Source organism: Camellia sinensis, chromosome 2 (genome assembly GCF_055761805.1).
Source record: "Camellia sinensis isolate YWXY chromosome 2, ASM5576180v1, whole genome shotgun sequence".
Classification (NCBI taxonomy): Eukaryota; Viridiplantae; Streptophyta; class Magnoliopsida; order Ericales; family Theaceae; genus Camellia; species Camellia sinensis.
The window spans coordinates 71,939,475-71,951,553 of NC_138962.1; the positions used below are offsets into that span (position 1 = coordinate 71,939,475).

At 37.9% G+C, this 12,079-nt stretch overlaps 1 protein-coding gene and 1 long non-coding RNA gene across 5 annotated transcripts; both read right to left on the minus strand.

The window, feature by feature from the left end:
- Positions 1-605: 605 nt before the first annotated feature.
- Positions 606-4,542, minus strand: LOC114310677 (uncharacterized). The gene is made up of 5 exons (XR_014361099.1): positions 4,343-4,542; positions 4,172-4,251; positions 3,820-4,077; positions 1,274-1,327; positions 606-763 (listed from the first exon to the last, which is right to left on the minus strand). It is a non-coding gene; the product is annotated as an uncharacterized LOC114310677 (long non-coding RNA).
- Positions 4,543-5,238: 696 nt separating this feature from the next.
- LOC114310678 (FACT complex subunit SPT16) lies at positions 5,239-10,998 on the minus strand. Of its 4 annotated transcripts, XM_082914801.1 has the most exons (4): positions 10,668-10,963; positions 9,749-10,092; positions 9,046-9,103; positions 5,239-8,816 (listed from the first exon to the last, which is right to left on the minus strand). In XM_082914801.1, exon 4 carries the CDS (start codon positions 8,744-8,746, stop codon positions 5,513-5,515), a length of 3,234 nt encoding a protein of 1,077 aa, XP_082770927.1. In that variant the 5' UTR covers positions 8,747-8,816; positions 9,046-9,103; positions 9,749-10,092; positions 10,668-10,963; the 3' UTR covers positions 5,239-5,512. The 4 variants fall into 4 exon arrangements, with proteins under 4 accessions (XP_082770927.1, XP_028112557.2, XP_028112556.2 ...); XM_028256756.2 differs by lacking the exon at positions 9,749-10,092; XM_028256755.2 differs by lacking the exon at positions 9,046-9,103.
- Between the last annotated feature and the right edge of the window lie 1,081 nt (positions 10,999-12,079).

The window sequence follows — 12,079 nt, forward strand, 5'->3', positions numbered from 1 at the left end:
CTGGTTCTGCTGTCCCCCATATTGCCCATAAAATTACTACTGACAACATGACTACAGCCTCATCTTTTACAGCCTCCATCCATTGATAAAACCACTCCTTCAAAGATAGCAGTTCACCTTGTGTAAAATCTAACCTCAACCGTGATCCTCGCCAAATGTATTGTGATTCATTGCATTCAAACTATAAACGTTCAATGGTTTCCGTAGCTGAATGGCAACGAGGACAATAGGATCCACGTCAATTCCCCTTCCCCTTCATTTCAAATTCCATCTAACTGGAAGAATGTTGTGCAAACATTTCCAGATGAATACAGACCATTTAGCAGCGATGTGAAACTGCCACAATCCCTTCCAAACTGATACATTGACATTGGGTTTGGAGGAGGAATGTACCCCTCTCCAAATCAATTTATCTTTGCTCGGGTTCACTGATAAGTGAATTGAAGTTATCATATTGATACAACCTGGAGGAATAGCTACCTAGCCCCCTCCCCTTCAATGGGTTACTTAAATGTGGAATCCAATCATCCTCTTAAGGGATTTATTATACTACCATCCCCTACACACACACACACACAGATTAAACTTCACTTCCTTTTCATATCTTTTCTTTCCTTTTTTTATTTTTTTTTAACACTAGAAATCCCTAGACAAATCTAATATCCAAACTCAACATGAAATACTGTGAGTGAAACCAAGCTTTACAATTACAGCAACTCTTGAGCTTCATCTTGGACTTCAGGAATTTCTGCTCTGTTCTGATCTGCACAAAAACAAATAGATCAATTTTCTAGACACGGATTTTTTTACTAACGGTGACAAAAATAAAAAAGCATGATATTTTAAGAAAATAAAAAAGCATTTTATTTGGTAGATCTACACAACAAAAATTGATGAGGGTAACAGGAGCCTCACAGATCATTTGTATTTTTTAAAAGAGATTTCATTATCCGGCTACATTGTTCTTCCAACGATATTCCATTTACAACTTTCTTTATAGTAAAGACTAGAAAACTTCTCTCACAACAAAGACAAATTTTACATCTACCATATATACCTTAACCCAGCAAGACTTGAAGTATTAAGCTTCAACTACAGAGTTTCAAGATCCCAGTTCCACAATCATACATACAAGTAACAAACATGTTACACAAGAAGCAATTCAACAGCAGGGCCTTCATTAATTCACATACTCCTTCATGCATTTGATTTTATCCCACAGAGAGAGAGAGAGAGAGAGAGAGAGAGAGAGAGAGAGAGTACAAATGTTTACCAAATTTCATCATATAGAGGAGAAAAGGGAGGAAGGCAGCAAATATTAGAAGCACTGCAACAAACAAGAAAGAGGAATATGTCACAGCTATAAACAAAACAATTCACAATGAAATAGTATACAAGGGTAGCAAAGGTCGTAACTAGTGCAATCCATAAGGGAAGAGAATGGGTGACAAGTGCGGTCTACGCAACGTTCTTTGCTGAATAGTTATTCCAGGTAGTTCATGCCGATAAGATGATTCAACAATGAAACACAGTTTTATCACAAAAGCTAACAGGAAATGAAAAATAAAATAGGAATTCTAATAATAAAAATTCTACTATGTAGCCCCTCTACCTCCCGCATTGGTACTACAAGTGGATAATTACCTTCTTTACACTATTGTAGCAAAAAATTCTGCTATGATAAAAATTTCAGTCACATAAGCTTTTAAATCAGCATAACAAAAGAAGATATGGATGAAGAGAAAACAGATAATAGACTTAAAGTAGTGCATCTCACAAATGGTGGGCAAAGGTTTAAAAAGCCTTTAGGTTTAAGGTTTCTAAAAAATGGAAGGAAGAGGTGGGAATGAAAGAGAGCTCATGGGTTTAAAGTTTTTGAAAGCATGTGGTTTCATTATTCTAAAGATAAAAGAAAGTCTGTACAAATTTGAGGATAAAAGAGAGTTGAGATAGGATTAGATTCAAATGTGATAAGCTGCTAAACTTATTGCCATTAAGCGGCTGAAAAATCAGGAAAACAAATCAAAAAACAGGACAGCAAATAGCGAAACTGTGGGGGTTCATTAGGACTAGGTAGTGTAGTCGGTAGAGTTTTGGCAACGAACAATAACTATTTTGAGACAAAACAATAATCTGAGAATACCAACTCCGCCTCAGTTCTCTCTTTTTTTCCATTTTTTTTTTTTTCCCCATGTGGTTTTTAATTGCTTGGGCCAAGTTTTTGTTAAGGATTAGGCTTATGAGAACAAGATTCCAAGGTTGGAAAGAGTTGAATAGAGGAAGAAAGAATATGAGGAAGAAATAGTAAAGAACATAGAAATCTTGATTAGAGTCCGTGTGCTTCATCCTCTTAGGAGTTGAGTTTCACCAAACTAAAGTAATCTCATATTCCCTAAAATCCACACAAATAAGCTCATACATAGATATATCTGCTGGGCTTCTCTTATTAGTTATTAGCTCCCCTAGAGTAGAAACTAGGAATCGTAGACACTTTGACCAGACCAAATAACAGATCATTTATAGAATTAATAACATTAACTTACAAAAGGAGATCTATGGACCATAATTCAACCATGTCCAGAAAATGAAAAGCTATCAAAGCATCGTTGGCTTCCAAAAAAAAAAAAAAAACTGAAAAAAAGAACTATAATTAAACAAAAATTAGGACTCTATTTTCCTTCGGAGCAAAAAGGCTTATGGATGATCTTGATCCCCATAGCCATTGTTTTAGGCTTCCAAAGTATATTATATTTCTTCAACAATCCCATAAGAACAACATTACCCCTTTAGTTCTTGAACTGTATTAGAAAGGGGTACTTCATATTATTTTTTTTATTGAAAACCTCAAAATTTTATTAAGGCCTAGTTTGGCATAATACAAAAAAATCAAAAAATCACTATCCTATTTAAGTCACATCTTCTCATTTAAATCACATCATCTCTCTACCACATCACTTCAAACTCAACCCATATTTTATGTTTTTTCGTAAAAAGTCAAAAAATGCACTTATTTAGATCATCCCAAACAACCCCTAACTATGAGAAAAAGAGAGAAAATTACAACAAAAAAGAAAAAAGAAAAAGGAATAAAACAAAAACAAAATGACATAACTCTTACATCTCTAGAAATAAAAAACATAGGAATCCCCTTAAAAGGGAGACGTCATTAAAGCCTAAAAAGAGGACAAATAACAAATCGTATAAAATTCTATATATATCTTCCTCGATGTGAAGATCATCATGAAAATACATGCATATCCAGGCCTTAAAATTTTAATCTTCTACTAGTGACCAATGGTCTACTTGGTCCAAGCTAAAGTCTCAAGTATTTAAGTGTTGGAACCTTCTTAAGATACCAGGAGAAAAAATCGACCAAGATGAAACAGTTGAGAATATTGCAGAAACAGGACATGGAAAAAAAAAAAGAAAAAAGGCTACTGGAGTTCATAAAATACCATCATATGGAGGAGAGTAAGAAGGAAATGAACGTACGATGACACAGAGTGGATCAATTTTAATGTCACTAGAGGTTATGCTCGAAATATTCGTCAGTATCAGATTTGTATTACAGTATCTAAGCAAAAGAGGCAACCAAAGGGAAATAAAAGAAGAGTCGAGATAAATATTTTTTTTTTATCTGAGTTGAGGTAAACATGTTTGATCACTGCTTTCCTTTGGAAGTAACCAAATGCTTATGGCTACAAAATGTAATATTTGGAAGTGAAAAGAACACATTAATAAAAAGAAAAAATGAAAATGAAAATGAAAAGAGTTTCACTTAAGAATAGACTATATGGTTCAGTATAAATGTAGTTTTACCTTCACTGCTTAAGAAATTTACTCAATCCCTTGCATTCCATGACTATCTTTGGCATGAACTTCTTTATCACATCCTGTAGAGCACGATCTTGTCCTTTAGTTGAGAGTATTTCTACGATCAAGGAAAAGTGGATGCATCTGGTGAAAAACCCCTTTGACCCATTTCCTCAACGAGTATTAATGCCTCATAGCACTTGTGTTGTCCAATAAATCCTCAGATAATATTGTTGTAAGTGACATCATCTGCCAAGCAACATTCTGTTCCATTTTAACAAAAAACTCTTTAGGTTCATTAAGTAGGCCTTCTTCACAAAGACCTTGTGTCATTAGAGAGAGAAAGAAATCTACTAACCCTAACCTTAAGCCTCCTTCCACGGCCTTTGGCCTCCATCTCTTCTAGGGTTTCAAGGGTTAGCGTTTACTCTCTCAGTTCTGTTGTGGAGATAAAGACAGATAAGAGCAATTATAAGGCCAGCTTGAAAAAGTAAATGTTATACATAGTTTATAGTGCATAAAATGATACCGCTTGGAAAACATTTCAGAAATGTCGTCCCACAACTCTTCATTGACCAGCGTACAAAATGATTGTCTTACTGCATTTATTTGGCATTGAAAAAGGCGCTGTATTTAAATGACTTTGACAGCGTTTTTTGGAAACACCAAAAAAGGGCCGTGACACATTATTTTTCTTGTAGTGAACATGAGATTTTCATACCCAGCAATTGAAGGAAATATAAAACAAGCAAAGGAAATATACATCTGCTACTATCAAACATAACATAACAAAACAATTGACTTTGTATACACAACCTACTAACAAAGTCTCAGCTGAACCATTTGAGGTTAGCATCAGGAATACTGTTTTCACTGTTGTGATCTATCTAGGGCCAAGCAAATTGTATGCATACATACCCCAAACAGGAAGAGAGAGAAAAAAAAAAAAAAGGAAAAAATAAGTATGGATGGATCCCCAAGTGTTTCTCAAAGAAAGAAAACCATTTTTGCTTTAATTCTGGGGAAAGATAAGGAAAAACAGAAATACAAACCTTTCTCAAGTTCCAAGTACTCACCTGAAACGAAAGCATCTGATTCCAAAAAGAAGTATTCTGAAGACAGCTCCGGCTATAAGATAAAAAATAAAAATAAAAATTCTAGGTATTCCAATTAGACTGAAAGCTGAAAACTCACTAATGATTTGAGTGGTCAAAAAAATTTCCTTTATAAGACTCTACGCACTGTATCCACAGGAAAAAGAAGCTCCAGCACCATATATCAAAATTCTATATCTATCATGACAAAACAATTCAGAATGAGCTGCAGTCATTCACCTGCAGTACTTCACCTGCAACTGTTACTTCTATGGAATGCAGTGCATCCGTGTGCACAGGTGCCAAACAAAATTTAACACACCATGAGGAATAACCAGAAGATGCAAGTTTGTCATTATAATTTAATTCCCATCATCTTACAAGACCAAGACTCAACCCAACAAAACCTAGTTGCAACTATCTTACAAGACTAAGAGTCTGCAACACGTGAGAACAAAGAACAGCCATGAACTATTCATCTATCTTTGTGACAAGACCTGTTGCACATTTGGCTAGACAAGCAACATTCACACCTGCAGCCTGCTGATGGCACTGCATAGCTTAAAAAGGTAAGAGCATGATTAGGAGTGACCATTCCTCTCTGTCTACCTCAATTTGGGCCTTTTAGAAAGGCTGCCACTGGGCGGTCTTTTATCAGGCACCCGAGCCTTCCCAAAAGGAGGCTTTATCTTCCTTCGCTTCCTCTCGTCCTCACTGTCTGATTCATCCCCCTTCTCTCTATCTGCCCTGCTTGCTTCCCTTTCCAACTCTTCCCATGTTTTCCCTTCTTCTTCCTCCGAGACTTCTTCAGAGTCCTCTTCATCGTCATCCTCAGACTCCACCAATGACTCACTCTCATCATCCTCTTCCTCTGAAACTGAGTCCGATTGCACATCTGAGGGCTCATAACCTTTGTCTGACTCTTGCGAGTTGTCAGTATCTGAATCACTAGCTTCCATGTTCAAGAATTCCCATCCACCATCCTCGATGAATTTTTCTGGGTCTTCAGTGATTGTTTTCAGTATGGGTCGCCAGTTCAGATTTAGCCTGCTCTCATAATACTTGAGATCTGTTGTGTCAAGCCACTCCTTGATGCCATCTAGGGAGGTTGAAGGGATAGAGTCAATCCGAAAGACATCCCGCTTAAAGTCCTTGAACACTATGGTCAGGTCAAAATTCTTCTGCCCAAGACCTACTCTTTCCAGGTTAACTATCTCAATTTCATTTAAAGTGATTACCACAAACGGTATCTCTATGAGCTCAACTAGACAGCTTGAAGTTGGCACAATAAAAACTGAAGCTTTGTGGGGTACACCATGGAAGCCAAGGTCTCTGAAGGGCTGGTCGAACTCCAAATCAAGTGTTTTGAATTGGGGTTGGCCCCATAGATCGTTCACTCGATTTACAAAGTTCTGGAAGTCCATGTTAATTTTGTTCTTCCTGTCCCTCTCTCTCTGTTCTTCCTCAATTTCGTCAGGATCATAGGCAGATCTTTTCCCACCTCCAAGTGTCTGGACCACATCCATCACCTCAACATAGAACTGCACATCCTTTGTTTTCTTGTTTCCCACCATTATGTGGTTATGCAGATGAAAGTGCAGCAGAGTGATCATTTCCCTCTCTGCTGGCTGGAAGAATGCATGTTTGATGTTAGCAAACATAATGTCCGCACGTTCATCTGCCCTTGAAGTTGAATACCGAAACCCATTAGTGTGAGCTTCTAATGTACCAGGAAGCTTTCTCCCACGACCACCAAACACGGGACGGATCCATAGATCAGACAACCTTATTGGCTTAAATTTGGCCCCTGCAATTTGAAGTTTCTCCTGAGTAACTAAGGTTGCTCTCTCAGCTTTCTCAGACTCCCTGGAGGCAACCTGCCTGCGGAGGGTTTTAATGAGCTGTACCACTTCACTTATGTGCCTTGGGTCCTTCGAGCGGAATGACACTTCCTTAACATAAATAGAACTATGAAATTTCAGGGAGTTTGTGTCGTGTGGATTGAAAGGGGTGCCAGGTACATTAAAGATGATTCGGATATAGCAAGAACGATTTGTGTCCTGCTGGCTAGACACACTTTTTATCATTGCAACGTGGAAAGGGACCATGCTTCCATAAATTGGTAATAGGATGGCTTCATTCCTCTGGTCAATTTGAATCATCAAATCTCTTGGAGGCGGTAGATCATTAACATTCTTGTATGCAATCAATTCACCAGATGGTTTCGCAGCACCACGATTATCCATCATCCCAAAACCTCCACCAGCAAGCCTCCTAGCAGTTTCTTCATTCTTCTGCCGGGCAAGTTCTGCCTGGTGTTGCTTTCGCTGCTCCTCCTTTGACATGTCATGGTTGACTGACCTGAGGGTTGCCTTTGATGGCAATACCTTGGATCCATTAGCCTCGGTTTTGAGTTTTGGTGGTTGCTTTTGTTCTTCTTCTTCTTCTTCTTCATCCTCATTGAATGAATATGCCACATCCTTCACAGCTTTAGAACTCACAGTTGTCACCACTTCCGGACTATTTTCACCGACAATAACCGTGTCAGCAAGCAGAACAGAAAATTTTTGGGTCTTTGGGTTCTTGGTCTCAGACTGCAAGTTCTGAAAACCAAGTGACACATTAAAAACCATGCCTGGTTTCAATAGCCGATTATTCTTTCCATTAAGACTAAGCCCGGACTCCCGAAACTCAAGGCCAATTCCAGTCCCTGCAGACTTTGTCAAGTTTGCAACCAATTCAGGCGCATCCTTCTCAACTACTGAGAGGGCTGCTTGGTATGCAGCAGCAGCCATATTCCCTGGTTTCAAAGCACTAATTGCTGCATCATGGGCCTTGAGAAGAACCTCATAAGCCTTGCTCTGCAAAGCATTTGCATCAATCAAAAAAGTTCGGGCAACATTTGAACAGTAGCTGTTGTAACGGGATCCAATAGCACATATGATCACACTAGTAGAGTCATAGTAAAGGTTCTCATCGTTGCTAGAAGCACTTGGTTTGAGATCAAACTCTCCTCCACTCTGAAAAATAGGAGGGTAACAAATGTCAATATTTTCTGCCTTCAGCTTCACCTTAACTTTTGCAGGTTCAAGAATAACCTTCTCTGTGTCATCCATCAGAGAAGAATGGGAAACCTTCTTCTCCTCATCAATAACTTTTTCAAGCATTGGGACCACAAAATGCTTCATCACTGATGAAGTCAAGTATGCAGCTTTCTTCACATTTGTAATCTCAACACTGTCCTTCACGGCAAATAGGTCTGAAAATCCATTTGTAATGTCACTGAGCTGGAAATTTGCATTCCTTAGTTTCTCAGCCCACATCTCCAGAAGATTCCCTTCAGGAATCTCTCTAGCTATATATCCAACTACAGGGATATCATGATCATCTAATTTTGACTGAGCACGCACAGCACGGAATATGCTATCCATTAATGCAGTTCCATCATCATTTTTGGCCTTTACATGCATCACAACTTCTGCATCCACAACCTCCTTCGCAGTCTTCTTCACAACTTCAAGTAAAGAAGCCTTCTTCTGGCTACACAAGAAATGGATTTGCTTCTTCATGAATACCATAATTGTATCAGGGAACTCATAACCAACCAACCACACATTCAGAGCTGATGATTTCAAATACCGCAGGTCTTCAGACGGCGGAGGCGTTGCAATTGCAAGAACTTCAGAAGCACCCCACAGATCATTATTGTATTCATTCCAGTGCGAATATAACATTTTTAAACGCTTCCCAAAGTTCTCCAGATTGATGGAGTAAGCACTGGCCCCTCCTGATGCCTTGCCATTAGTAGTTTTTGCATTACCATTTCGGTGTTCAGCCATTGAAAATGGTATAGGTGTAGTACTTGAATCCTTGATGATTTAGCAGTTTTAGTTTTCCAGTAAGCATAAACTGCAAGAAATAACAAATAATAATCAGTCCCTTCATTCTTTCCATATGGAAATAGGTTGACATTAATTGAATTCATTTTGAGTTGTTAGATTTAGAAATCAGGGTTTAAATCAATAAACTTGAAATTTTCTAAAAAGTTCCAGATTGAGTCATAATCAAATCATTAGCATAGCATTCAATGCCAATCTAGTGAAAAAAATCATATCTTTTTGTTTCAGGGTACAACAACCTTTGATGTCAGAATGACTCCATCCACTAAAAATCTCCATGAACAAAAGCAGTCAAAGCTATCAGAAGAATAGAGAACACAAAATTAATAAGGCACATGACACATACAAATGACATATGCGCATATATATTACACGTGCAATTACTTTATGAGTCCCACATGTTGGATAGATTTGCCGAGAATACCACCCACGGACATTGTTATTTAACTTCTAATATATTACATGCAACTCCATGATATTTGAAGAAAATACAAAAAGTCTGCTCCATTTGGTTTGATTTTCAAAAACAAAAAAAAAAAGTATTTTGAAAATTTTCTAAAAAAAAAATTTTAATTAATTTGGTGTAAAAATGGAAAAATAAATAATACTCATGATTTTCACATGATTTTATCTTTTGGGGAGGTATAAAAGCAGGAACCAAATAAAGTTGTATCGTATTGCGTTCAAGTCCAAGTTTAATTCTATTTTTATTATCGATTTCATTTATTTAATTTTTTTTCCCTTTTTCAAAAAACTTTTTCAGCTAATGATTCGTCCGCAAGTGTGCAAAACATGAAAACAAGTAAACTAAATCAAGAAATAGAGTAAGACCATCTCCAACCCAGACTCAAATATTTCATCAAATTCAAATTTAATGAAAATTTGGTGAAAACAATGTTCCAACTGTTTCACCAAATTGGTACCAAATAAAGGGAGCCCTACTTCTTTCATCAGATCAAGAGAGCATTTAATCTTTCTTCAAATCTCACAGATACTCGTTGGTGGATGACCGGATCGATGACCGGCCGAAAAATCGAGTGGACGACCAGATTAGAGAAAATTTGAAGAAAATTTACACTAGGCCAAACGACCGCCCGGACATCCTCTGGGTCAACCGGGAGGATGTTTGGATGGTCATCCAGTGTACTGTGATGCCTCAATGGCTACCTGCAACAATAATGGCTACCTTCTCACTTTGATAAAACGCTCAAGCCTCCGTCAATTTGATGAAAGTTTTTGGTTTCCTCATTTGATATGCGTTTGAGTTCATGGTTGGAGCAGCAAAACTGTACTTATTTCATCAAATTTAAATTTGATGGAAACAAAACAAAAAAAAAAGGAAACCTTGGAGATGCTCAGTAGCTCTTTATGAAGTTAAAAACACATAAGTCTTCTAAGTTTCAACTTTGAGTCTCTCTTAAACTTCAGAATTGAAAAATAATAATAATAATAATAATAATAATAATAATAATAAAACCACATACAAGCATGAACACAATCTATCTAAAATACTTCAAAATCATACTGTTTCCCCAAAAAGACAAACCCCAAAGCGTTCTACATTCATAGGAAATTCACATCTCAGGCAAAACTAGGGTTTCTCGAAGTTGCTTTCTAATTTCTATTTTATTTATCAACTACATTAATTTAATTTTGTTTTACCTTTTTCAGTTTCCGATTCATTTGCAAAAGCGAGAAAGATGAAAACAAGTAACGAAATTAAATCAAGAAAAGAAAAAAAAAAACCGCAAACAAGAAAAACCCCAAAGTTTGCTACATTCACGCGAATTTCACATCTGAATCAAAACTAGGGTTCCAGAACTGCGTAAATCAAAGCAAAACACAAGAAAAAAAAACTTACTTTTATTGAAGCGGTGAGTGATATTCAGATCCAGCAACCGAATTTTCTGGAAGCTGCTAAGGAACTCTTCGAAGCGTATAAACTAGGGTTAGGATTTTCGAAAACTTTAAAGTAGATTGAAGTGAGCATGCGATGATAAATGAACGAATCAAACACAAATCATTGAAGATTGATACGAAGCTGAGATAAACTTCGGAGAACAGAACAAATTCTAGAGAATGAAGAGAGAATCGAAGCAAGTGCGAAGAGAAAATGCTAGAGAGAGAAGAGAATGGGTCGAAGAGAGAGAGAGGAGCGAATGAGTGATTGAATTTCGAGGCCTATAGAACCCGGGAATCGGATCCTGTACCGAAAACGGGTGAACCCGACCCACCCTTCAAATTCTTCTTCTTCTTCTTTTTTTTATTTATTTATTTGTTTTTTTTGCAACCCAAAAAATGTGTTTGGTGGGAATTATACAAACACCTTATAATTTATTTTAATTTAGAAGTTTGTGTTAGATTATTTGGCCTATTTTGAAATTACTAGTTTTTGCTTATAATTTAGGCATGAATAGATTAAGGTGATGTTTGATTATCATTTTTGGCCAAATAATCACAAAAGGATTAAAAAAAAAAAAAAAAAAAAGGGTCAAAAAATCACAAAAAGACAAAAAAAAAAATCACTATTCCAAAGCTAAAAAGTCAAAAAAGCCAATCAAGAATACCAAACGAACAAAAAAATCTCACGCTAAAAAAATCAAAAAAGTCAACGAAAAAAGTCATTGCGTTTGGTAATGTTTACGTTTTCAATTTATATTTACAAAAATTTTAAAAACTGGTTTTGTTTATTTTTAAAAAAAACATAAACTACAAACGCGTTTGGTAATTGACAAAATGTTTAAAAAAATTTTAAAATATGAAAAAGATTGAGAAATAGCAAGTGGTGGCAAGTGGTGGCAAATGGCAGCGAAAGACGGTGGTGGAAAGTGGCGACGGTGGGTAACAGGTGATGGTGGGTGGTGATGGTGGTGGGTGGGTGGGTGTGTGACGGTGGCGGGTGGTGGGCGGTAGCGAGCGGGTGGTGGTGGTGGTGGTGGTGGTGGCGGGTGGTGGGTGGTGATGGCAGGTGGGTGGCGGGTGACGGGTGGTGGTGGTGGGTGGGTGGGTGACAGTGGCGGGTAGTGGGTGGTAGCGAGTGGGTGGTGGTGGCAGGTGGGTGGCGGATAGCGGGTGGTGGTGGGTGGTGGCGGGTAGGTGGTGGCTGTTGATGGTGGGTGGATGGGTGACGATGGCGGGTGGTGGGTGGTAGCGATTGGGTGGTGGTGGGTGGTGGCGGATAGGTGACGGGTGGTGGTGGTGGTGAGTGAGTGGATAATGGTGGCGGGTGGTAGGTGGTGGCGGGTGGATGGCGGTGGTGGTAATGATAGGTGA

Coding starts and splice junctions, on each gene's coding strand:
- LOC114310678 (XM_028256754.2), bottom strand. CDS start 8,746: ATGGCTGAACACCGAAATGGTAATGCAAAAACTACTAATGGCAAGGCA.